Source organism: Festucalex cinctus, chromosome 13 (assembly GCF_051991245.1).
Source record: "Festucalex cinctus isolate MCC-2025b chromosome 13, RoL_Fcin_1.0, whole genome shotgun sequence".
Taxonomy (NCBI): domain Eukaryota; kingdom Metazoa; phylum Chordata; class Actinopteri; order Syngnathiformes; family Syngnathidae; genus Festucalex; species Festucalex cinctus.
In genome coordinates, this window is record NC_135423.1 from 2,117,458 (window position 1) to 2,144,057 (window position 26,600).

The 26,600-nt window shown below is 39.4% G+C and overlaps 2 protein-coding genes across 9 annotated transcripts in view; both read right to left on the reverse strand.

Moving 5' to 3' along the window:
- myo18ab (myosin XVIIIA b) overlaps window positions 1-26,600 on the reverse strand; it is a 52,201-nt gene that overhangs the window by 17,031 nt on the left and 8,570 nt on the right. For 4 of the 8 annotated variants that reach the window (XM_077540663.1, XM_077540665.1, XM_077540662.1 and 1 more), the window contains exons 3-24: window positions 12,934-13,021; window positions 11,996-12,102; window positions 11,663-11,839; window positions 11,085-11,295; window positions 10,307-10,449; window positions 10,097-10,197; window positions 9,748-9,811; window positions 9,464-9,608; window positions 8,232-8,399; window positions 7,606-7,696; window positions 6,994-7,186; window positions 6,601-6,687; window positions 5,774-5,915; window positions 5,366-5,525; window positions 4,985-5,171; window positions 3,896-4,103; window positions 3,345-3,454; window positions 3,152-3,217; window positions 2,541-2,669; window positions 1,519-1,662; window positions 1,282-1,371; window positions 464-583 (exon numbers count right to left, since the gene is read on the reverse strand). In XM_077540663.1, the coding sequence (XP_077396789.1) occupies window positions 464-583; window positions 1,282-1,371; window positions 1,519-1,662; window positions 2,541-2,669; window positions 3,152-3,217; window positions 3,345-3,454; window positions 3,896-4,103; window positions 4,985-5,171; window positions 5,366-5,525; window positions 5,774-5,915; window positions 6,601-6,687; window positions 6,994-7,186; window positions 7,606-7,696; window positions 8,232-8,399; window positions 9,464-9,608; window positions 9,748-9,811; window positions 10,097-10,197; window positions 10,307-10,449; window positions 11,085-11,295; window positions 11,663-11,839; window positions 11,996-12,102; window positions 12,934-13,021 (2,931 nt within the window). Of the gene's footprint in view, window positions 1-463; window positions 584-1,281; window positions 1,372-1,518; window positions 1,663-2,540; window positions 2,670-3,151; window positions 3,218-3,344; window positions 3,455-3,895; window positions 4,104-4,984; window positions 5,172-5,365; window positions 5,526-5,773; window positions 5,916-6,600; window positions 6,688-6,993; window positions 7,187-7,605; window positions 7,697-8,231; window positions 8,400-9,463; window positions 9,609-9,747; window positions 9,812-10,096; window positions 10,198-10,306; window positions 10,450-11,084; window positions 11,296-11,662; window positions 11,840-11,995; window positions 12,103-12,933; window positions 13,022-13,656; window positions 13,723-14,914; window positions 14,993-26,600 lie in introns of all 8 variants that reach the window. The other 4 variants (XM_077540658.1, XM_077540657.1, XM_077540661.1 and 1 more) reach the window with 2 other exon arrangements.
- LOC144033526 (uncharacterized) lies at window positions 18,020-20,380 on the reverse strand. Its single transcript, XM_077541708.1, has 4 exons — window positions 20,352-20,380; window positions 20,019-20,130; window positions 18,292-19,083; window positions 18,020-18,211 (listed from the first exon to the last, which is right to left on the reverse strand). Exons 1-4 carry the CDS (start codon window positions 20,378-20,380, stop codon window positions 18,020-18,022), a joined length of 1,125 nt encoding a protein of 374 aa, XP_077397834.1.

Sequence of the window (26,600 nt, forward strand, 5' to 3'; positions counted from 1 at the left end):
ATCGTTTTAAACATTTTCGGAATTTTCTTGCAACATGAAAAAAAAAAAAAAAAAAGATTGAAAATGTTGGCGAACGTTTAGCAAACAAAACATTGCGCCCTTGAATGAACCCTGGTGAAAAATCAACATTCACTAGCTTCACAAACATAAATAAATAAAATGATAAATGTGTTATTCTACATCTGTGTCTGTTACGAATGGATGTGCAAATGTATGCATGGAGAGAAAAAGGCTTAATGTCTGTAAAATCCAAAATACGGTGGCAATTGTTTTGATTTTTTCAGATTTTGGAGAGGAGTTGAGATGTGCATGAGAATTTTGGTGATCATTAATAACATCTCTGTGTCACTAAGCCCATTTAGCTTTTGCAAATGTAAAGTGGTGTTCATTAGTTTTCGTACCATATGGTATTTAACCTTACAAGCACAAATGTAGGTACGTGTGCGTGTGCACATCTACATACCTGCAGGTCCGTCAAGTCCTTCTCAAGACGGAGTCGCTCAGACGTTTCAGCCTCCAGTAATTGGGAAGCCGACTCCCCTGTATTCCGCTCATCAGTCAACTCTGATGACAGCTCAGTGATCTGCTCACACGCACACGCAAAGACGCACATCAAATATGGAGCAAATTCACTTTATATTACCATGAATCCGAGAAACCACACCCTCATGGTTCTTTAGTGTACATTTGTTGTAAGCTGCAGTGTCTATAAAAATAATACACAACCCTGTTCGAAATTAGCAGGTTTTTGTGATATAAAAAAAAAAAAATGAGACCAAGTTTCAAAAGATTTTCCAACATTAATTTGGCATTTCAAGTGTACAAGTCAAGACTTAAGACTTGTGGTGTGGAATAGAACATCTTGTAAAAAAAAAAAAAAAATTGACTGGACTTCCCCTTCCAGAGAAAAAGAAAATTCCAAATATTTACTAAACACTAGTAACATACAAAACACAAACGTGATGTCACAGCTTTTTTGTTCTTGCTTACGGTTGTGATAAACCCGATGAATACTATGGAAAAAGATTTCTGTGTGGTAAGATTATTTTGCAGAAATCTGATGAGTATTCAACAATTATGTGAAATATATAGGTAAATAATTCAGAGATCTTTTTTTTGTTATTATTTTTTGATGAACAAATTACAAGAAGTACACTTTCTCACATTTGGTATCTCTGTAATCATCTATACCACACAGTGTTTGTTAAAAATACTTAACAAAAAATTGTTTACACAGCTATAAGAAAGTTTGGAAAATGGATTGATGTTTATAAAGCTTACCCTGCTCTCAAGACGGTCACTGTTGAGTCTGAGTTCATTCCGTTCTTTCTCTACCTTCTCCAGCTTCTGCTTCAGCTGGAGGATCTCTTCCTAGAAAGTAAATGACATTCAGATGTATGAAAGAATATTAATCTCAGTAATTGACACATTAAAATACTGAACTGAATTATTAATTGATCATTGATTTATTTTCCAAGGAAAGCGGAAACCGCCTGACGGTATGCGTTTTACGCTTACATCCTTGCCGCGGATTTGTTCCTCGGTGAGTTGCACCTCAATTAGAGGTCTGACGGTCGTGAAAAGTTTCCACCATGGCCAATCTTTCACCCCACGATTCTTCTTTATGTTCTTCTGGATACAACGGATTGCTAAATCCTGGATCTGTCGGCCAGAACGAATACAGATTCACAGTTTTCATTCGAAAACAACAACAAAACAAGACTGGACGGGAGGACAATGATAAACGTAAAACTTTGTTTGGTTGCTGAATTTTGTACTTTTTTGTGCTAATGTTCAACTTGGCCTTGTTTATAACAAGATTCACATTCATAACAACAGTTCTTCTTCTATTAGTCAATTTTTAAAATAAGTTGATACAAAGCTGAAAGTGTGGCGGGGGTTTTGTCTATAGTCATTGGGCAACTATTTAATTCGGCTCAGTGTTGGCTAGATGGCGGCACAACTCCCCATGTTCCACCACTCTCAACTGTTGCCTATGATTGGCGATGAGCGAGAGAGCGAGAGAGAAAGAGAAGACTACTCTCCGAGGGGATAAAAAGTTGTCAGGATCTGCTCTGTGTATTCACATCACATTTTGTGTCATTGTGCAGCTTTTTTTTTCTCCATTTCCGGGCTGCAACATCTTGTTGCGTTTTGGAGGAATTTCAGCAGCTTGACTTGTCCATTTGCTGCCCGTGGTCACATTGAGCACTTGTGAACCAGGAAATACAAAGTAGAAAATACATTTTCTCCAAACTAGATTTTTGTTTTTTTTGTTTTTGAAATATGATTTGCGTTTGCTGCCCTAAACAGAGCCTGCCGTAGTACATGGTTGTCAGAGTGAATTTAGCAATGGGACCTCGGAAAAGAACTTAGCCGTCTTATGATGAATTACGACGGCATTATGAGCAAATGCGCAAATAAGACAACTAATTACAAAGATAGAAGGCGACTCAAATGCACATATTCCAAACCCTGTCAACATTCAAAGCTAGGTGGGATAGGGGCTTACGTGTTACATACAGGTCTAGAAGTCTTACCTTTCTCTTTTTGAAAGCTTGCCTGGCCAAATATCCCCTGCACGCACCCTGGAAGAGAGAGAAATTTCTTCTGGTCTGAACAACCCGCTGCTCCTCCAGCCTTGACAGAGTCCCCGCTCTGAAGAAAACCTGAGTAAGGAAAGCAGAAAAAGCCACACAGCCATTACATCAAGTCACTACCGTGAACACATTTTCAAATTTGTTTTGAGATTTTAGTCACTACACCAGCAACTTTCAAGAATTCTAATTTTTAAGCTGCGTTTCTCCACCACTGCAGAGCAAGCAAGGGAAGTAACAGCGCATTGTTACATTGTTACTCCTCTTTTACTGCCAAAAACGTGTAATGACGTATGCTAAAATCCCAATGAATGCTGCCATAAACGTTAACACATTCACTGCCACTGACGGTTATACACGTCAAAGCTACATTTTAACTTTGCTGGCAGTGAATGAGTTAATCTGGGAGGGATGGGTTAATTCATCTTCATCGGTGGAATGTAATAGCAGCGGCAAAATGAAATCAGAAGTTACTGAAACCTCTACAGACAGAAATGTTGTTTGTCAATTTAAAGAAAGATGCAACCAAACAGACTGGGATATCCTCCACTCACCCGGCTTAGTCCCATATGGTAGTTGCTCTTCTCCAAATCCAAGGACTCCAGCAATTCCTCCACTGCCTGGAAACCAAATATATACATATATATATATATATATATATATATATATATATATATATATATATATATATATATAAAATAAGTCCACCATGCCAGATTTATAAACACTGAAAAATATCACTCTCACCCTCTTCTCATCAGTCACAATGTAGTGACGCCCATGTTTCTTGGTCAAATGTGGCGCGAGGACATCAAAACGCCTTCGGAACTCAGAGAACACCATGTGGTCTGGGTATCCTGGATGCAATTTGGAAGAGTAAACAGAGAATGAGCAAAAACAAAACATCTTAAGAACAGACAACAGCATCGCAAGCTTCTACAGACGACCACACTGAATCCTGCACAAAAAGAATTTTTAACATGTTCGCTATTCAATATTGAAATGAAGAATGGTTGGTTAAATTGAGATAAGGACAAAATGGCTGCAATACTGACGTATGGAATCTAAAAACGTGGCTAAAATTTGCATAACTGGTGGAAACGACTGTCAGTTGTACAATGAATGCAGCTACAGTAATTGTCCAGTCTAATTCTTTGTCTCGTTGTCACTCACTGTTCGGTTGACATAAACAGTTTTATCAGTAAAAATAAATAAGATCAGAATACATTCCACCAATCCAAGACTTCGTTTTATTTATATGATTTTCCTCGTTACAGTAGTGGAGAAAACGTAATGACCTTGTCTGTAGATGCGCAGTGCATCCAGCAGCTTCGATCCTCGGAGCTGAGCTCTGAGAAGAGCCACATCTAATGTCATGAGGCCTGAATCTGCGCTCTCGCCATGTGCAACACGCGCTTCGCTTCCTCCGCCGACCGCCTCTGCTTTGGGCAGCAGGCAATGGACGAAATGGACTTTGGAGCGACGCACCATGTCAATCAGGGCATCCTAAAGAAAAAAATAGGTGATTCAATTTGGTATTGCTTTTCTCCAATATGTCTCGATTCCACCTTTTTGATAATGTACATATACATATAAATATAATATACAGTGGGGTGCGAAAGATATACAGTGTTCCCTCACTTTTCGATGGTGATACATATTTCATTTCATTTTATTTTATTTTGGCTAGCACCCTCCTAAACACTTGATACACTTAACTCATTCACTCGCCGCCATTTTCACAGAAGCAATCTCGGCTGTTTTACTGGATTTTGACTGATTTTTTACAAGGCCCACAGAATATTGTGTTCAATTGCTATAAAATCATGAACCTACCAAAAGAAAGATTAAAGTCTCTTCTTTCATCAGGAAAAAAAAAAAAGTATGTTTCTATCTGTTTCCGTTTTGCAGCAATTAGCATTAGAATATAGCTAAGTTTCATCAGTTTTCACAAATCTATTTAAAATTGTAATTGAGCTTTTTTTCTCGATGGCCCTGGTTGATCTCCTTTGCTCTGCTGCCACCTGCCGGCCGTTTGTGTAATAACTACCATTTCTGCAACCGTTCTTTGCAGTTGAGAGGCTGCATCAAAGCCTTCCATATGCTCTAGCATTAAAAAAAAACAACCAAAAAAAAAACAAAAAACGTATAAATACGTCTTTGGGACACTTAAAACATAAAAAAACGTATTTACACGTTATTGGGAGCAAATGAGTTAATAAATTCAAATAAATTAAAAATGCAAAATGTAGGATCCATGCCGTTGATAATAGGCTGTATTCATAAATGAATGTGAGCGGATGTGAGCTCGGCTCGTTTCGATTATTATAATTGTAAATATACAAATACAGTATATACATACATATATTTTTTTTTTTTTTACTTACCACCTGAAGTTTGACCTGAATACACAAACTCTTCTTCTTGACAGCAGCCACACCTGTAGTGAAGGTCTTCCTCATGCTCGTGGCCCGTCGCAGGGCCAGTTGTGAGCTTCCTTCCAGACCAGCAATGGAGCCTGATAACACGGTCGCCCCACTTGCTCGGCCCATAAACAAACCGCTGATGTTTTTCCTTGAATGTGACACATAACGTACAGTATTAGGTGGCATTCTTGTATGTAGTTTTAATCAAGGACTGGCTTGAACTTTTCAAATAATAATAGTTAAACACAACACACGCAGTTTCTGCATTCATATTTGAAAGTTTGCGCTCAATGTTCTCTCCCTCTGAAGCAGTATTGCCACACTAATATCAGAAGATCTTACTTTTGGGAGTCTTGCAGGAGAGTGGCTGCATTCTGGGCAGCAGGGTTATGTTTGGCATGGCTAAGCCAGCCTTGAGTATTGTACTCCACCCAGTCGGTGCCGTGACTGTGGCCCAGCAGAAAGAAGTGGGGCTTCTGTCCTCGTAGCAGCAGATTGGCTCCTGAAAGTGTATTCATTATTCAACTGATGTGAGAATGTCATGAATTGATCGGTACAATGTCTTCAATATGAGCTGTGGCAAGTATGGATTTATTAAGTAGATGGTTGCATATTCCTATGGAGCCTTAATGTGCTAACAATTGCTGGGACTAGCCTGATTTGTCTTTATATCTGTGTAGCTTTGATTTTTCTGGAGCTTTTACAGTATCTGTACAAAATCGATATTTCCATTGACAGTTAACACTTCACCTTTCCGGTCTCCCTGTGCTGAGCCATAGTAGTTGAAGAGCCTCTCCAGCATGGTCTCCTCTGAACCGCCAGGATTAACTGCTTCTTCTTCCATCAGCCAGAGAAGGCCACGGGCTTCATCGGTCCTGGCCAGAGTACGAACCTGAAATATACAGCGAAAGATAAATCAGATTTGATCAAAAATATGCAACAGCTTCACACAAACCACAAAAAAGAGGAAGAAGAGTGGGATGCCGTGCCTCAGCAGACAATGAGTCGACTTGTGAAGAGCATGAGAACGTCGTCAAGGTCAAGGCTCAAGGGCACGTACCGAGATATTGAGACGCTGAATTATTTAATTTTTTTTATTGTGATGTCCACACCATTGTTAAAGGGGCTCTCTGCCGGTTTCACTCACTTTTTAAAATACAGGATTTAAGCAAACAAATAACCTCTCAATTTATAGATATGGGGTTTTCATAACGTGTGGGGGTGATTTTGTCCTAAACCCCGACCCCTCGCTAGCCTGTATTTTGCCATTTTGTGTTTGTTTTGTAAACAGCGGGACGTTTCTGTGGAAAGACAGTGTTTACACCCCTCCAGTCAATCGCAGAGCAGGGGGGGGTCACAAACGGGGTCGGGCGAACGTGTCGGCTGCGTGACGTCACTTCATTTCATTTCATTGACGTTCTCGTCAGAAATGAAAATGTAAAATATTTTTGGCACATCTTGAAATAATCAGACAAATAGGCCATGTGCTCAAGGTGAGGATAATGACCTTATGACCTGAGTGACTTTACATATGGAGACTCCTGAAACAGGCACAAGAAGCTGAGGATTCTGCTTACCAGAGCTTGAGCTGACGCTTGGTCGATAGCTGCTACAGACACTGAAGGACTGGACTCTATGTCATCTAAAGCAAGTTCTATGTTTTCCTAAATGCAGGAGGGGATAAGGTGATGGGTTAGTCATCTACACTGTAAGCAAAAATCCATACAAATATTCAGTTATAGTCTACTTGATTGGGTTGAAAGAATCTTTTTGTCAGTGGAACATTAAGACAATTATTAATTTCATTCAGAAAGAACTTAAGCTAAACATGAGACAACTAAAAAAAAAAGACACAAGAATTAAACTATTGTGATCATTGTGTGAGTACATATTGATGTGTTCCTTGCATGACTGTTTATTTCCTGGTCCTGACACTTTTCAGTTACGCATCTGAATGGCCCAACAAGCACCTCTTTGTATCGATCCAACTCTCGGACAAATGTTCGCTCATGGAACAAGGTCTGCAGCCTCTCCTGGGTGTAGTTATGACAAAGCTCCTCAAACGTAGCTCCTCGCTGCTGCTGAGCGAGATGAGGGTTCTGGAAACCTGGCGTGTCCACGATCAGGAGTGAGCACAACGAGTGTTGGCTGGACTTCAGAGCCCTGAAAACAGATTGAACATTGGCCTTTTCAGGATCACCTCCGTGAGCTATCGCCTTATCGTGGCGGAGAGATTTGTGTGTCCCGAATTCATGATCCTAGAGCTAAGTTCAATTGAAAAAATGTATTTTATTCTTTAAAAAAAAGATGTTGCCTGGTGATTTATGTCCCTGGCTGGGTCACCCATGGAAAACAGGTCCTAGATAAGGGACCAGAATGTGCCTCAAAAGACCCTCATGATGGAAAAACAAATATGGACGTTTTCCCTTGCTCAGACATGGGTCACCTTGTTTTTTAACAGAGGAGTAACCAACAATGTTGTCCGTGTGTATGATCTAGTCTGCGTATTACACAAATTGAGTTAAATTCAGCATTTATTTTCAATATTTTTGCAAACAAAATAAGAATTTCAAGAGTGTGACCTGTTTATAAGGGAGATCACCAGAGTGAAGAGCTCCGAGTAGAGTCCTGATGCCATAGCCTCCAAGCACTCCAGAGCTGTGACCTTTGAAGCTGATACAAAAGACAGACAAGTGAACATCACTAAATGCATTCTCCCACTTCTCAAAAACTTGTTTAAAAACTTCAACCGACTGTTTTAACAAACAAAAATTCTATTGTATAGTTTATTCATTTCATTTCAATCATTTTTTTCCCCATTCATTCGTAAAAGAAAAAATACAATATAAAACAATATTCTTAATTGTTGAATGAAAAGGAGCAAGTCTTATTGTATCTGCCCCGTTGCAAAATCAGTCAAAATCCATTAGCGAAGGGAGTTGCTTCAGTCAAAATAGCTGGGAGGGAATGAGTGTTGCAATTCTTGATCCTTGAGGTATTTGAACGAAGCATGTCATCACATGTTACCAGGACAAAACGGTTTAAGATGGCGCAATACACATCATTCGATCTAGTAAGTCATCATCAGTCTTCTCTGATAACCCACACATTCAAATGCATTCAAGGGAAATGTCAATATTTTCTCCATTGGCCGACAAGAACGAAAATCTGACAAAAAAAATATCAATGATGGTAGTTGATCTTATACCTGAGTCACCTTGGCTGGTTTCATCCGGTCCTCCTCGGAATGAGGTGGAGTGCTTCATGCCTTTGGCCTGGTTCTTGAAGATCGAAGACGACAGCTCCTCTAAGGTGCATCCTAGAAGGTATGCTGCCTTCTGGGCCCATTCATGACGGGCAAACTGCCTGCGTCCCGCTGAAATTTATAAAAAAAAAAAAAAAAGTAGTAAAATGTTAAAATCATCAAAAGTATTTTTTTCCCTGCAGAATCTGTTAAATGTTACAAATAAATATCTGTCTCTGTCTCTATTAGTTGGTCTAATGAACCAGAAATATTTCAGTTTGAGCCAAACCGGTAAATATTTGATTTTCAAATGATGGAAAATTATACCAACAGCAATGAGTTGAGTGTCCTTTGCACAGGGAGAGGAAAAAAAAAGAAAGAAGTTTTGTCTCACACAAGAGAAAAATGCAAAATGGGGTGCGGGGGAAATCAAGAGGCAAACAAGGTGGGGGGGGGGGGGGGAGAGGCCCAAGGGGGTGAGCAGAGCAATAAATATGAAAAGCATGCAAGGCCTGGGAGGTATGATAAAGGCAATAAGAGTAGAAATACAAATGAGAATTGTATTTATTTATTTTATTTTTTTTAAGTGAAACAGTCAAACGTGTGTTTGTGTGCGCGCGTGTGCTGTTTTCCCCATTACCTTCAAGTCCTTCTGCATTTAAAACGGTGCAGCATGCAAACATGCAAGTAAAGAGATAGATTAGACAGATAATATAATATTAATTCGGTTACAAGACAACATAAGCATTAGTATTTAAGACCAATAGCGCATCACCAAGCTTGTACAAAACGTTTGAAAAGGCTTCTGCAGAGCTTGCTGAGGAGCCGATTATATGAATCAGCTTACCTGCTTACCTTATATATGGAAAAAGTTTTACAACATGTCATTCATTGAAGGTGCACCTTATAATGCGGTGCGCCTTATAGTGCGGAAAATACGGTACTAGGAATATTGTATTGACTTATTACGACTGCAAGTTATTTGTACACATCGTACCATAGAGTGATTTATATTTCCAAGGTCCAAAAATGAATATAAATGAGTATAAAAATGTAGGGCGTGGTCTTCTTTGTTTACAATCTCACTCATGATCCATCAATATCTTCCTTGAGATTAAATTAAACCCGCGCATTCGTTTTGATCTTAATGGCAAGTGTCCTATTAAAACATGACCTAACGCAGAAAGAACAAACACCTTTAGTTGCTCCAGCAGCTCCCAAGTGGTAAATGGCTCCCAAGATAAGCCAGAGAGCCTTCTGCTCTTCACTGGAAACCCCCAGCACCTTCATAGCTGCCTGCAGCTTCGTAAACTGCTGGGATGCTCGCTGCTTATCCTCGGGCTGCAGAAGGGAAGATCGGATCAATAGAGCACACATAGCTATAAACTAAAATGTTACAGACGTAGAGCAAAATATATCCATATGTATGCATATTTAAATCTGATACTTTTGCTCAGAAGAAGAAGCTTGATATAATTACCTTTGAGTGTGGAATGATGCCAAAAGTGCTGTTCTCAGCCAGGTGGTTAAAGTGGAGCTCAGTTCTGTAAGAGAAAGCATAGAGGTGGAAAAAATTGCACAAAAATTGTGTATCAGTGATGGTACAAAAACAAACAAACAAAAAAAACAATTTATGTGTTGATAAGTTCTAGTTATCGTGGACTTATTTCCTGACCAATATATCAATAATGGCGGTATCGTAATATCCTAAGATAATCGTTATTGTGAGCCATGTATCGCATATCGGATCGTATCGTGAGGTACCCAGAGGTTCCCATCCCTATGCGGCACCGGATATATTTTGGCTATGGAAATAGTAGTACATTCACCTCAGGGTCCCGTCAGCACCAGCCATCATATAATAGAAAACGTTGAAGGTGGACTCATTCTCCGGTCGTCTGCTCACCCTCATTTTCTCCAGCAACATTGTCTACACAGAAAAAGAACGACCACAAGCAATCATTCTTCAATTGACTTTTTTTTTTTTTTTTTTATTTCATTCACAATATGTTATTGATAATTGAAATTTTTGTATTGACCTGAATGGATGCAGATGCCACCTGTCCAGCTTGATCAAAATCAAGCGACACCACATGCGAAAAACGACTGCCGTTGGCGTTCATCGAGGTGCAAGTGTTACCAAAAGCCTCAAGGATCGTGTAGACGGCTTGCCACTTCTCCGCTTTGTGACAAGAAAAGACATTTACAATTTTAACATCGAAATCAGATCAGCACATATACACAATGTAAATCATTGGAAATATCGTCACCGCAATTCACGGTCTGCAATCAGTACATTTGAGTAAAGCCTGGCTTGTTACGTCGTTACGCCGTGACATGCTGTCGGAAACGTACGGAAACGTACGCAGCAAAATTGCCAGTGGTATATTAACACTGAGAGTGTTAATATAACACTAGAAAAGTGTCCACACCAATGGAGTTTAAATCTGTGTAAATCTGGCCCCTTTAAAAGTGTTACTTTTCCACACTTAACCAGTAGGGATGTAACGATAAGGGCAATATCGTGATATTGTGATATTAAAACTGCCACACAAAAAGATTTTTGTGAAATTTATCTGGAACACATTGTTCGCTTTTCATAATTCTTGCTGCTGTTGTACTCAAGTTGAAGTTTGTACATATTTGTTTTAATGGCTAAATTTAGCTTTTGTGGCTTTAAAAAAAAGTTGTACTTTATCAAAGGGTGAATGATGATGATGATGAAATGATATCAAATGATATATGAAATGATAAATGAGGTTTTGCGTTCTTGACAATATGACAGTGTTCATTAAAAAAACAAAGCATGCTGCTTACCAGAGAAGATTTTGCCTGTGCTGCCAGCAATCGAGACCAAATATTGGACAAGGTGCTGGCAGTTGGTGGTTTTTCCACTGCCAGATTTTCCTAGTAGCACAATCGACTGGTCCTGCCTTGTGGTGAGCAGATGACGGTAGGCCGACTGGGCCACGGAGTAGATATGCGGAGCCGAGTCTTCGCGCCGACAGCCTTTAAACATATGCATCACCTGACAGGGAGTAGGAAAAGGACATCTAGCGTCGGTATATATTTCATGGCTGTCTAAGACTTATATTATATTATAAATAAAGATGACTTGACTTTATTGTACCTATGTTTATTTTAAGTTCAAGTCATTGTATGTATTTAAATTACATTTTAAATCATTTTTTATCCTGTGTAAAGCACTTTGATGGACCGCTGTCACCCCTAAATGTGCTCTATAAATAAACTTGACTTGCCCAACGTTATAAAATCAGTTTGGGTACCAAGAAGGTAAAACTACGAACCATAAATTCCAAATAAACTTCGGCTGCAAGGCTTCACATTTACCCAAATATTGTATGTTGAACTTGATGGACGTATTTGTCAGTTACCTTTTCTGAATACATGGAGGCCGTACTGACGGGGTTTATGACCACCATGTTGGGTCCGGCATAGGAGTGGATGAGGTTTCCGCCGTAGCGCTGCCGCAAACAATGCATCACACTGGATTCATTCAGGTAGAGCAGTGACGCCAGATCCTCTGACCGATCGTATGATGGAGGGTTGGCCTGAAAGAAAATAAAATATTTCCACTGAAAATATTTCCAAAACAATACATTTCGAAAAGTTGACATCTCGGCGGGCCGCATAGTTTGGACACCCCTGCTGTAGAGAGATGAGGCAGCAGGCAAGCATTTATTTTCCTCCTTGATTCTTTCACTCACCTTTTCGATATCCTCCTCATCCACATCGAGTAGTGTCCCATCATGTTCGAGTTGAATTTTCACCTTGCCCTCTGGCAGGGAGCCTGGCTCCGTCTTTACCACTGTTGCTGAGCACAAAGCAAACAGGACAATAGTTAGACTTTAGTCAGCATACTTTTGTGTTGGTCATACACAGGACACACTTAACCAACCTGTCACCCACAACGGGGATGGAGCTACATGTTGATGAAAGTGTTTACCAATGAACAGCAATATGATTTCTAACAACACAACCATTTGAAATTATTGCTAATGAACATGAAACATGTCTGAGTAGTAAGCTGTCGGCTTCTCTCATAGAGTGCAAGTTGCAACAACAGAGGAAGAAGACAGTGAGAGAAGAAAAAGTTTTTCAAAAAAAAACATTTTACTGATTTACTCCCAAAAACGTATAAATATGTTCTATTTTAAATATTACCATGCTCCCAAAGATTTAAATATACGATTTGGCTTTGATGCAACCTCTGAACTGAAGAGAATGCTTGAAGCAATGGTAGTTATTACAAAAATGGCCAGCAGATGGCAGCAGAGTATAAGAGACCAAAAAGCTCTTTTCCCTACTATTTTAAACAGATTTGTGAATAATAATGAAACTTTTTAATACATCCATTCATCTATTTTCTTGACCGCTTATTCCTCACAAGGGCCGCGGGGGTTTGCTGGCGCCTATCCCAGCTGGCTCTGGGCAGTAGGCGGGGTACACCCTGGACTGGTTGCCAGCCAATCGCAGGCCACACAGAGACCAACAACCATCCACACTCACAAGCACACCTACGGACAATTCGGAGCGCCCAATTAACATGCACAGCAAGAACATTTTGGATGGGCGGCATCCAACCTGCAGGGCAACGTGTGCATGACTGTACGAGCGCGTGTATGCAAAGCAGTGTTAAACTCACCCAAGGAGAAGCCCTCCTTATGGACAAGCCAGACTTTCTCAGAGCCATACCAAGCCTGCTCTGCCGCTATCTGCTCCTCCGTCTTTACCTACGTGACAAACAACACAAAAAGTGAGCAAGGTATCACGAAGGAGACTTGACAACAACAAGTCGGCCTGATGTCTTTTTCGGCAAAAGCTGGCATTTCCAGTTTAACACCAGCCCCTTACGAAAGGATCATGCAGTGTGAAAGTCCATTAAGGATCACATGCTCCTTCAGAGTCATATGTATGTATGTGTGTGGAAAACACATCAAGCCAAATCATGAATAAAACCATCAAATGATATCTTAAAGGAGACATATTGTTATGCATTATTTTCGCAGTTTAAAGCAGTTGTTTGGCGGCTTAATAAAATGTCTGGCATTCTTCGGGCTATGTAAATTAGCCGTACTGTCACATCACAATTCTTCCGCAAAATAGACATTAACATATTTCCTTTATTGCTTATTTCATATTTGATGGATGAGTAGGCACTAATTGTTTACCAAAAAAAAAAGAAAAATCAATTGTCTTTACTATGTCCCCTTTAAGCTCGGCATGATTATTGACAACAAAACGGTGATTTTGGAGAAAAACTACACTCAGCAGGTAAAAAAAGGTGAGCACGACACAGTATTGAACATTGATTTGTGATTATGGGACAGGTGTGGAGATACACACTCGGGCATCGTGCAGGTCAGACCTGGGACTGCCTAGAAGTAGCATGAGATGTCTGAAGGAGGGCTACAGGGTCCTCTTCCACTGATCCCTTTTGGCCAGCAAGAAGAGGTCAAAGTTCACATATGAGCAAAGAATACAGAAAACATAGGAATATGTGTAATAGATAAAATATAGACAGTACTGTAGTTTTTAAAAATGGAATATGCTTTACCTAACGACATTGGACACAGTCATTTGGAGTAACTACAAGCCACAAACTGGCTTTTTGCTCATCAGTGGGAGTAGACTCATTTACACTCATGAGTGAGTTTACTTTCATGAGGTTTTCAAAAATAAAGCTCTAATGAAAGTAAAAAAAATAAATAAATAGAATAAACTATAAATTCAAGTTTATAAATTTGATACTAATACTGGTTAATCACAACCCTGTGAGAACAATAAAGCAAAACAAGTATTTTTCAAAATTTTGGCGTGGTCAGTGGACCTAACGAAAGATGGTTGATTGATGGGAAAACAAGGAAGTGAGAGATAAGAATAAACTTCCCGAATGTGTTCAAATTCAAACGATGCCTAACCGTGGATATGCTCTACATTGTTTTACTTTCTGTCATTTGTACCCCTGAAAGTGACTCGTACTGTACTGTATCATAAGGCTGTGTATAATGACATTTAATACACCCATTGGCTGTGCAAACGCTGGTATCTCACACTACAGTCCAGAGTGCAACCAGTGCGAGAAACGGAGAGCAAGAGTGTGAAGGAGGTAGATTAAAATAGCAGAGCTAAAGTTGGAAAAAAAAATGGCTGGTAGAAATTCTGATTTGCTGGTTGGTAACTTAAGAAAGTCTTCTTTTTTTTTCCTTCTTTTTTTTTAATAAATTGAGCACTAAAAAAAGTTATTATTTTCTGGATAAATTGAACAATAAAATAAATATTAAAAATGTCTGGAACATATAGCCATTATGGATCTATGCAAACCATCAATTACATTTTCAGAGAGTCCAAATATATTTTGTAATCATCAAATGAAGACCAAGTAGCAGTAATTTAACTAATCAACAACCACACAGAACAGAATGTAATTTTGACCATAATATGATGTGCAGAGTCAATTAATTAATGAATTAATGCATGGTTTTAAAGTTGGATCAGTGTCAAAACAAATTCAAATGGTTTCTTTTAAATGTGAATTGAGCCAAATGCAGGAATTATTGCAGACAGGAGGAAGGAATCACAAATTCCTGTAAGGTGGCCAGAGAAAGGCTGGACAGCTCTTGTACCTGGACGGGGTTTAGGGACTGTGAGGCTACAAGGGCAGCAGATTGGACAGTAGATGAAATACTGACTGGCAGCTCCAGCTTTAGCCGCAGCAGCCACAGAGAGACAATCACACCCAATGTGAGCAATGTGAGTAAGCCAGTGAGAGGGAGAGAGAAAGAAAAAAAGAAATACAAGGTCAACATGGAAGATTGGATAAAGAGAATGCAAAGTAAAAAATAAAATAATGGCAAGTCTTAAATACATGGTAACAGACTTAAAGCAACTGACTTCATTCATAGCGCTTGTTAAATAGGGACATGTGAAATTACCATAAATATGCTATAAGAGTGAAGAGAAAAGTTGTGGCATGGATAGTGGATACCATAAACAAGAACTACAAAATTAATGTTAATTCACCCTCAGGGTCTGAATAGGGCACTGAATAATTTGGTCAAAAACATGGCATTCGCTAGGAATGTACAGTGGATATAAAAACTCAACAATCTGTTAAAATGATAGGTTTGTGACATGAGAAACAATATGTGATATTATATATGAAATAAAGTACAACTCAAGAGGTGTTCCTGATGTGACTACATCAAAAATAATACATTTTTGTTAAAAATATAAATGCATGGTAATTATACAACCACAATGTATGACCGCAATCTTGCGCTCATTATTTTTAAAGGCCCAGTATGCCGGTTTCACTCAGGAAAATGCACTTTTTAAATACAGGATGTACACACTTTTAACTTTCTCTTAGTCTACACATCTGGGTTTATATTAATCTTTGGTGGTGATTTTGTCCTAACTCCCCAGTGAGTGAGTGGGAAAAAAAAATAGTCTGTGCGTGCTTTCAAATTGCTGCGGGAGTGACGTCACGCAGCCGACACGTTCGCCCGGCCCCGTTTGCGACAACCCTAAAAATAAACACAAAATGGCAAAATACAGGCTGGGGGGAGTGGGGGTTTAGGACAAAATCACCCCCACACCTTAAGAAAAGCCCAGATCTGTAAATTGAGAAGTAGTTTGTTTAAATCCTGTATTTAAAAAGTGCATTTTCCTGAGTGAAACCGGCAGACTGCGCCTTTAATATCACAAAAATCTGGCAATTGAACAGGCGCAGATTTTGTATATCCGCTGTCAAATATTGCTCGTGTGAAAGCCTGTTTATTCTTAATACGTACAAATAATGCACTTCATAAGAGTTAATATTCTTCCTGAGTGTTTGAGAAAAGACAAGAACAGAATTTTTCCATCGATTGCTTTCAATCGATGGAAAAATTCCGATCTTGTCAATGAGACATTTCAGACAGATGGGGTTATTGAAGCAGAGACTGGAGTGACAAAGTCAACGGGAACCACATTTCACTGCAACCACGGACGTGACAGGGTGACAGTTGCTCGACTTCACATTCCTTTGCGGTTTCCCCTTAAATATATTTAGTGCAAAGCATATTAGGCATAGCAGCAACCACAGTTGAAGGAGCAGGACAAGTTAAGCAGCAATGTCAGTGATGCTGATGTCAAACAACAGCTTAGCTATGTCCACCAGTGGAGTTCAACATGCTGATTTAGTTTACTCTTTCAGTACTGCGTTTCACAAGAACAGCAGTACGGTGTTTACCATGAACACACCATAAAAATAATGCAAACGAGACACAAAGAATGCAGCACTTCACACAAATCAAAAAGGACAGCGGAGACATTTACAGGTGCGCTGAAGATCCTCATTAGCCGATTTTGAGCCTCCTCAGTGTGACTGATCTACAGGTCAAACAGCATCACATTCAATCCAAGGGCACTGATGCAAGCAATCCTAAACTATTTATATCTTAGCAGGACTACCCAAGGAAAATGATTACCAGGTCAAATATCAATCAAGTACTAGGAACAAACAGCATGTCAATTTTATCCGGACAAAAGTGGCTCCAAAAACATCAACAAAATGTATAGAGTTGCAAGAAGTATGTGAACCCTTTGGAATTACCTGAATGTCAGCATAAATTAGTCATAAAATGTGATCCGATCTTAACCTAAGTTACTACAACAGACAAACACAGCCTGCTTAAATTAATGCCACAAAAACAATTACATTTCCAAGTTTTTATCTGACACTATGTAAACAACAGTCACAGTGCTGGGAACACAAGGCATATGACTACCTCAAGCGGGAAAATGGGGGTTGTTGTATGGTCGAGAATTCCTAATGACCATTGTGCACACGTGTTCTGCAACTCAGTAAAAAACACCCAACCCGACGAGTCGGGGTATTGTTGCCAAAGGAGGATTGACGAGTCGCTTTCAAAAAATTTTCCAGCCTACACTGACACATCCTCATGTTCCGTTCTGGAAAACGTGGAAAAGTTTTTACTTGGAAACAATTTTTTGTGTTGTTTAAGAAAAAAAAATCTTTCTTGGACTATTGTTGTGCCTTAGGTGAAGATCAGACGACATTTTATGACCAATTCATGCAGAAATATTGTACGTGTATATGTGATCTATATTGTTTTTAGTAAAAAAGCCTTTCTGAGTATTGATCCTTACAATCGTACATATTCACACACTCAAGACACACTATTAACAGTACAGTTCAACACAGAGTTCATTCACAAGTTACATCTCTAACTCTAACTGCTTTTAAGTGTTGTACTTTTATTATAATATATGAAGGAGTTGAATTATGTTATGTATGAAATGCCCTATAAATTAGTGATTGTGCGCGTGTGTGCGTGTATTAAACAACTCCTAGGTACTGCCTAGGTACTTGTACACAGATAAAGTATGTGAAAATGTTTTGGTCCTTATCAAGCCCTATGTGCAATTAAAAAAAAAAAAACACACATGCACACACCAGGGATGAGATGATGTCCATGATCACAGGACATTGACTTGCAAAGGTTTTTCCATCCAAGTTTTCAAGAATTATGATAATTTCACATTCGTCACACTCACCGCCCGAATGTTACTACGACTGTAAATGGCACCTATTGTTAAGGTAATCGTAATGAAACAATACCTCTTGTTTTGTGACAGCTGGGTGATGAACGGGACTGATATCTGGTGGAGGAGGCAGTGGGCCAGAGCTGACACTTTGAGGAGGGTGGTTCACTTCAGGTGGCTCATTTGGCGAGACAGAATGACATGGAGGACGGAGCAAGGTCTTCTTGGGGACTGGTGCAATTGCTGTGTTGGCAGGGAACGATTTTGTAGAAGCTGTTGGTCTCGTAACAGGCACAAAGCCTGGAGGCGGACACAAAGATGTAGGCTTGGGTGCTGGGATAAAGCCAAAAACCTGTGGCAAGGATGTAGGTCTGGAATGGGAGGACTTTGTATAACGAGGAGATGGAAGAGATTTATTTGAAGGCACAACTGTTTCAGTCACAGGGACTACTGGAGGATCTTGATTGGCCTCTTGTGACTTTAGGGAAATTGCATCCTCTTTCACCTCTTCTTTGGTCTGAACTTGCTTTTCCTTCTTGTTTTCATTTTTCTTGTCCAATTCTTTTGCCTCCAGATGGTCATCCTTACGTATTCTTGGTCGAGGTTCCCTTGTCCTACCTCTCACCATCAAGTTGGTCAATCCCCGAGAAATGTCATCGTTGTCTTCTGTTTTGATTGTGTCGTGTTTGAAAGAGAATGTAGACTTCAGAGGGCCCTTGGACACAGAGGCTAGAGCAATACCATTTCTGGCTACTTCTGGAATTTCTGATGAATGTGTTGGTGCATTTGTTTCCTCTATCCCTGAGGGCAGGACTTTCCTTACAACACGACGTACTACCTTCACTACTTTCTTGCGAGTTAGACCTTGATCATCTGTGGAGTCCGGCAAACTGCCACATGGCGCTGTGATATTACCTTTGGCAGTGCCATTGACTGCGCTTTTATCCACAACACCGTTTTGTTCTTGTTTCCCATTCATAACTTGGTTCAGATGCGCAGAATTACGTCTCGCTTCAGGACTCCTGAATCGCTCCGATGATGATGATGATGATGATGATTCAGGACTTTTAAAGCGTTCTGGTACTTTAACAGGTGTTCGGACTTTAGGTGGCGAGGGACTCCTGATTCGACCAACCACTTCTGAAGACGTAACGGCTGCGGGGCTCAAAGCCCGGTATAGCCCCCTTCCGGGATCGAGAGCAGGCACAGACTTGGCCCGGTTGGACAGCCCATCACAATCTGACTACTCACAGAGAAGAAAAGGGGGAGATAAAAGATGGAAGCTCAAGTATCATGGAGTTAACCATGCAGATTTTGATAATGAATTTAAATTTGTATTTATGGGCGCAAAAATCATAATGTCAAACATTTTTTATTTATTTTTTTGATGGAGATTAATTCTTATTACTACTGTATTACTGGAGATCAATGTTAAAGTTAATGATAAACCAACCCACACCTGGATTTTTAAGTTGCGAACTTGTGACTAATGTATCGTATTACCTAAATAAATCACTCACATTTTTGCTGTCTGGCTTGTTTTCATCTTTGACCTAAATAATTTAATAAAAAAACAAGAGCATATAAAAACCTTTACTTTGACATAAAGCAGTGTACACCAACCCATGCAAACCACAAAACATGCATCACACAATCTGATGGGCTGCCTTGATTCTCTTTTCTTGTAATCACCCTTGGTTGCTTTGTGCAAGTTATTTACAAATAAATAAATATAATGTGCATATATTCTGCAAAAATGTCTGTCTGACACACAAAGGCCACAAGTAGTAACAGTGTGTTAATACAAAACACCATGCTAGGTTAGGTTGCTTTGTGAAATTTCCAAGTGAGACTTCCCTTTTGCTCCCAGAAGGAAAAACGAGATGAGAACGCCATGTTGGCTGATCTGCTGTCATGGGCTGTGGGGTCAGGAAGAATGCAAGAACTACATGAGTATCTCTGCAACACATAGTGTATAGATTTTATTCCTGAAAATACATAAATAAATAACAACAGAGTACAAGAACATTGTACAATGTACCCATCCGGGGTATCCCCAAGTGAGACATGATGATCTCAACCGCTCGGCCACGGCGGCCCCAAAGTCATGTACTGTATGTTAGATTCATTCAAGACTAAATTTCTCTCAGATTGGCGTGCAACCAGCTCAATTTGTACCTTGCCTCTCATCCAAAAGTCAGCTAGCAAAGGTTCCAGCTCGTTTGTGACCACAACAAGGATTCGAGGGATGCAACGGTTCTCTGTCTTGGACCAGTCCGTCCGGTCCGCCCTGCGCGGGACAATACGCCCTTATGGACCGTGGGTTTTCGGTCCTCAACAAATTTTGTATTTATTGACGCTACACGTTACTGCGCCGTGAAAGCCAGGCAGCCTGGCCGGCTGGAGAAAAGCCCTCCCCGCGAGCTAATGTCCAATCAGTGTTGCGGTTCCGCTCACTTGTCCCCTCACACAGAAGCGGAAAAACAAGTGCGAGCTACGCTGTTGACAGACCAAAGTTTGAAGAAGTGGTGTGGAATCATTTCGGCTTCCTTACCGAAATGCCAGCGGATTTCGAGCATATTAACTCATTTTTCGAAGCAAACAGAATATTGTGTTCTTTTGCTACATAAACAACATGGGTACCACATGAAAGTTGGCATTCCATTCTTTCATTAGGAAAAAAGTATGTTTCTACCTTATTCCGTTCTTTAGTAGTCACCTTTTGAAAATAGGTCGAGTGACATTGAGCGAAAATTGAAAAGAAAAGATACATTTTCTCCATAACAGTGACTTTGATACTAATATTTTTTGTTTAGTGTCGCTCCGTCAAGTTAGGTTTAATGTTACAAAGGATTTGATCATTCACATCAGCCTTGAAAACATTCTATTTCATCAGATTGCGTCATGTTTCATTGTAATTCGCAGCTCTAGTTAGGGCCCGAGCAGCTACCACTGCCATCTGCTGCCCGTAGTTAGTGGGTGTTTTTGATTTCACAACTCATTGACCCGGCTGCGCTGCACTTGGACGTTGCACTGACCACTGATATATTAAAAAAAAAAAAAAAAAAAAAAGTAGTTGACGTCACTTAACGTTTATGGTGGCATACATCGTGATTTTATTAAACGTTATTAAACGTTTTTGGCGGTCAAAAAGTTAAGAAGAAAAAAATTCAAATTATGCCCTAATACATATTTAGTGCCATAGCATTAGAAACAAAAGTATAATTTATTAAGACGAGGGGTTCCTCAACAAGGTTATCTACTTTCAAGAGTTTTTTTTTTCTTCCCTCTAATAAACTAGTACAACATGGCACCATTGGTCCATTACTACAAAATAAGCCCAAAGTTACACTAACACTGTCTGACGTTTTTGGTCTATAGTATATTTCAAATCAATTCATTTGAACTTATTGATCCAATACTACCATTCATTTTCTCTCTCTGGACTAATGTGCAATCCCAGGGTAATCGTGACCAAGGGGAATTGATTCATTTCAACAAAGAAGGAAGTCAGTTCATGTAAACCATTACACTACCGATGGCTTTGAAACTAAAATGTATTGTTGTTTTTACTTTTTAATTCAATTACAAGGTTGAAATAAATTCCGTTAAAGAGACTCAAATACAAGCCTGAAGAAATTCTACAACAGTGGTGTAATTACTACAAATGAGGGAGAGAAAAAAAAAAAAAAAAAAGCCGATGCGTCAGACAAGCAGCTGCTTCATGTTGACTGAACGTTGACATGCTTAACGTCTATCGGTGGTTTACCAGAAATATCTCCCTCAAATGACTGATCCTGACCAGATGACGCTTAATAAGCGCACATAAATAAACTCATGACATAATAAAAGTACGAGATCCCAGGTGTAAGAAGCAATAAATAAAGAGGCGGATTAATTTCCACAAAAATCAACATTACATGTTAAAATATAGATTGACTTATATCATATCATATCATATTAAATAATATAACATAAATGAACTGGGTCGTGTTATATTACACTCCAATACAAACACAAACATAAAACATTACTGACGACAAAAAAAAAAAAAAAAAAAAACGTGAAACATATCGGTCCCCAACATTTTGCATGTACTCCAACTGTGCACCCGCCCAAAAAAGGTGCAATCCATCACTGACAAAATCCTTAAAACGTATCACATTGTACACTAAAATCAATATTGAATTGGCTGTACAAAACAAATCATTTCAATCTCACAAATTGCCAGTAAATAGTGGTAATAGGTCCCAAATTTACCAATCAAATCCAGATCACATTGTCTACAAAAAATTCTGGATCTCCTGTTAGCAAAGAAACAAACATGAAATAGATAGTCTTGTGTTTTAAAACACAAATGGGAAGAGAGAAATGGCTGCTGGTGTCAAATACTTCCTTCAGAATGAAAAGCCATACAAGCAGACTACTTCAACTAACAATTCTCAAAATGGTGTTACTAGAGTTCACTTTTTTTTTTTCCTTCTGGAGACCTGTACTATTTAACACATTTGTAACAGGTTACCTGCAAGTGAAGTAATTCCACAAATCCAGTTTCTTCGGAGGTCAGATTCAAAACGAGTTCAACTTTGAGCGCTGGGAGCAAGCAACGAGACGGGGCGCAGACGAGAGCATGCGGGACTGGAGAGGGTGAGAGTGCTGATAGGCGGGCTATTCCTGACCCCGGACAGACAGGAGATGTGGGGACAGCTGTTGTGATATGAGGGTGCCGTGTAGGGCTAAAAATAGGAACCTCCTCGCTTCAGTCAAAGCAGGTCTGCCATGAGCAACCCAACACCCACGGCAGCCCACTTGGCAGAGTGACGCCACACATGCTGCTACACTGTCCGTTCAGCTGCTTCTGAGCATGCACGTGTGTTTTAAGTGATTGCTTGAGTGCAAGTAAAGTAAAAAAATAAATAAAAAAAAATGATTCCCTTTAGATTTATTCATTTTATGACTTCATACAGGCAAAGCTGAGTCCAGTGCGGATTTTATGTATTTCTAACGCAACCAAACCCAAAAACACAGCAAAAGTGTCTTTTTATTATTTATACTGACGTCTAAATCAGGGGTGTCCAAACTTTTTCATTTGAGGGCCACATACAGAAAATCAGAAGGACGCAAGGGCCACATAATGTTCTGAAGAGAAATTGTGTTTTGTCCTGAAAATTGTACAAATAATTGATTTGTGTTTTTGCATATTTAGAAAAATGCTACAGTATATAAACCATTTATTTGTAATATGGCAGTAGGGTTATAGTTTTGGAATTGTTCATTTTAGTTTTTATTTAGTTTTGAGTTTTGTTTTTTGTTTTTTTAAATTTAGTTTTAATTAGTTTTCAGGGTGGTTCTGTTAGTTTTTTTTATTAGTTTTAGTTCTTTAATAAATGCTTAGTTGTAGTTTAGTTAGTTTCAGTATTAGTTTTAGTTTTTTTTTAATGCGTATTACTTGTGCGCAATAACTTTTATTTTGTTTTATTTTAGTTAGTTTTGTAAACATAAAATGTAGTTTCAGTCTCTGTTTTTAAAAAGCATCATCGTTTTTATTTTATTTTGTTAACGAAATAGCTTTTTTTAATTTTAGTTTTTTTGTTAGTTAACTGTAACTCCAAACCAGGTGGAATACAACTTGGAAATGTAGCGGACTTCAATACATGAACAGCCACCTGCAGTGTTCAGGGTTATTCACTCAGTTTGTAGTTTTCCCAGTGCACCAAAAAAAAAACCCTTGAAAGAGCATCGAGCTGCACAAAAACACATAACCCAAGTTTTCCACAAAAAGAAGCCATCGCCTGCTGCAGCCAAACCACAAGATGGAGCTAGAGAACCTGGGGAAGACAAGCATGCAGTGGGAATCCCTAAACCACACAAAGCCTCCATTATTTCCCAGCGGCTGCCGTGATCTTCAGTGGGGAGGTAACATTGTGCAAATGTACCACTACAACAGGTTTAGAACCACATAAAAATAAAATTACAGACAAGCTGACAGAAGGAATGTCTGTTATTCACAGTCAAAGTAAGAGATAGTGGGTGTACAATAGTTTTAAGTAAAGGGTGGCACAGCTTGAATGCCATGGCATATTACTTTTTAAAAGTAATTCTTTATAGTTACAAAATAAATTACTTCTTCCAAAAAGTAATTGCAGTTAGTAACTCAGTTACTGTCTTGAACGAGTAAGTAGTTACTCAGCAAAGTAATTGATATTTTTCTATTCTCCGCATTTGCGTGAGATAACCACCTGATGTTTGCTTAAAAGTTGTAGTTTTTATCATGTAAATGTGTCACTTATTTTAATATATGATGAAAGCCGACAGTATGAGACACCATTATGCTGGGAAACAATGAGCCAGTTACAAAGTGTGCCCATTCTGACAGAAGCCTCGGGGCTTAGGTCAGCTGAAGGATGACAGAAACGACACTGTGCTGGTCACTGTCCTGTTTTCCCAAACGGAAACTGAACACTAAATAATCTCACTGGCACTTGACGTTTGTTGAAGTGGAGCCTTTCAGTTGAGTAGCCATATGCACTAGTTCATTAAATTTTGGTTTATATGACAGTAGAAACCTGCAGCAAGTAAGGTGTGACAGTAGTTTTAACTAAAGCTGCCTGTAGGAGAGATGGCGAGAATAATCAATTCACGGATCATTATAAATAAATTTGTTCATGCGACTTAACTCATTCAATATATATATACTGTATACCGTATTTGACGGATTATACGTCGCTCCGGATTATAAATCGAACCAGCCAAAAAATGCATAATTAAGAAGGAAAAAACATATATAAGTCGCACTGGAGTATAAGTCACATTTTTGGGGGAAATTTATTTGGTAAAATCCAACACCAAAAACATACATGTCATCCTGAAAGGCAATTTAAAATAAAAATAAAAGAGAGAACAACAGGTTGAATAAGCGTACGGTATACTAACGTTACATGACTGACATGCCTGGTAATGTCCGTAACGACGTAACATATTCAGAGTTTGTAGCGAGCAGTGATGGGAGTCGGAGGCGGAGTGTTGAAGCACGGAGCCAAAGGCTGGCTGGCGTTTTATTGACATCAGCTTCTGAGGTCTTAACAGCAACTCCCCACTCAGCTAGAAGCTAACAGGCTAACTCCCCTTTTCCACATAACAAAACCTTCCCACCCGGAACTCTCCCTTCGTCCCAACGTGATTGGTTGCTACCACAGTTATATCGTAACCGATAGAGTGCAGCAGATATAGATACGTTAAAGACACTGCCAGGCCCACTGATATGAGAATGCATTTGATGTCCTGCTGTGTCATTGAGACTAGTGTGGAGAGAAAGAGGTCTGCTGACAGTGTGACTTTCAGTAGCAGTAGTAGTCAGCACTCACATCAACCGAACAAGCTCTGCCATTAGAGACACATCACAGACACAGAAACTATGCTATTACACTCATGGAAAAGTCTATGTCATAAAAAAAAAAAAATATTGGGATAGTTGTCAACCTTGTGAAAAAATCTTTTCAACATGAAATCTACTTAATAGAGGTGTGCAAAATTTCCGATTCTTAGATTATTCACGATTCGGCCGTGGAACAATCGAGAACGATTCACAAACGTCCAAATTCCGATTATATAAATATGCCAAGGGAAGCGAAACTAAAGTGACCCGAGCGAAAAGTACGCGGAACTGAAACGCAGTAGCGCGCGCGGTCTTCGGGACGCTTTTTGGGACGGACCGAGATTACACATCCACAACTCACGCCTCGAGATTCAAAACAACAACAAGCATGGCTGAGCTGACCAACCCACCTCTTCGTGGGATCAGACCTGCTCCGAAAGGCAAACAACTTGAGGCGGAAGTATCAGCTAGCTGGCTGCAGTGCGTCGGTTAGAGTTCTACAGGGCGCCGCGCAGTGATACGAACGAACGAACAGAAAAGTAGTGGCTGGCAGTAATGGCGTCTGACTTTATTCAGAAAAGAGTATTGTGGTGGAAATGTATCACGCTTTTGAAAACAAAAAGTTTTTAGAAGAAAAACGCTTTATTTCCGAGACCCCAGCCAGCTTGGTGGACTATTTTCCTCTCGTCCAACGCCGAACCAGAACTGGTGTCACAGAACGCTGTCAGAAAGAAGTCAGTGCTGATCGCACACACGGGAGGTGAGGATCAAATTGAGATTCATGTTAAAAAAGCCGAACGATCCCATTAATGTTTACACGTTCATGTTTACACAAGTTAAAAAGCAGAAAAGCACTTGAGGTTTTTTTTTTGTTTTTTTTTTTGTACCTCTGAGAAACTTTAATGTTTACATGTTCATCTTTACACAACTTAAAAAGCAGGAAAGCACTTTTTTTTTTTTTTAGGCATTTGTATTGAAGTAGTAGTTCACATTGTCTTTCATTTATACCTCAGTGCACTTTTGAGTGGATAAAAATAATATATTTTTGCTCAATGCTATGTTTTATTCTGTTGAAGACTGAATATACTTAAAAGCTGTTGTTACAGAATGAGGACTTGAGTATTTTATTTACTGTTTTGAACTGTTAACTTGATACTGAAATAGTAGTTTATTTAGGCCTGAGAGGACTTTTGTACTATTTTTGTAACTAATGTACGAAACATTAAAAGCACCAAAATACATTGTTTTTTTTCTGCTGCCTGGGGGGGAAATCAATAATCGTTTTATAATCGAATCGTAGCCTCTGAATCGTAATCGCAATCGAATCGTGAGGTGCCCCAAGATTCCCACCTCTACTACTTAATTACATTTGCCTGTGACATTTA

Bases quoted from the DNA above. Each gene is read 5' to 3' on its own strand.
- LOC144033526 (XM_077541708.1), bottom strand. From the start codon at position 20,380: ATGATTCCACACCACTTCTTCAAACTTTG. The intron at 20,131-20,351 runs GTCTGTCAACAG...TGTCCCGCGCAG, and splicing joins CACCACTTCTTCAAACTTTG to GGCGGACCGGACGGACTGGT. The intron at 18,212-18,291 runs GTAGTCCCTGTG...CTCCCATTCCAG, and splicing joins AGGCCAATCAAGATCCTCCA to ACCTACATCCTTGCCACAGG.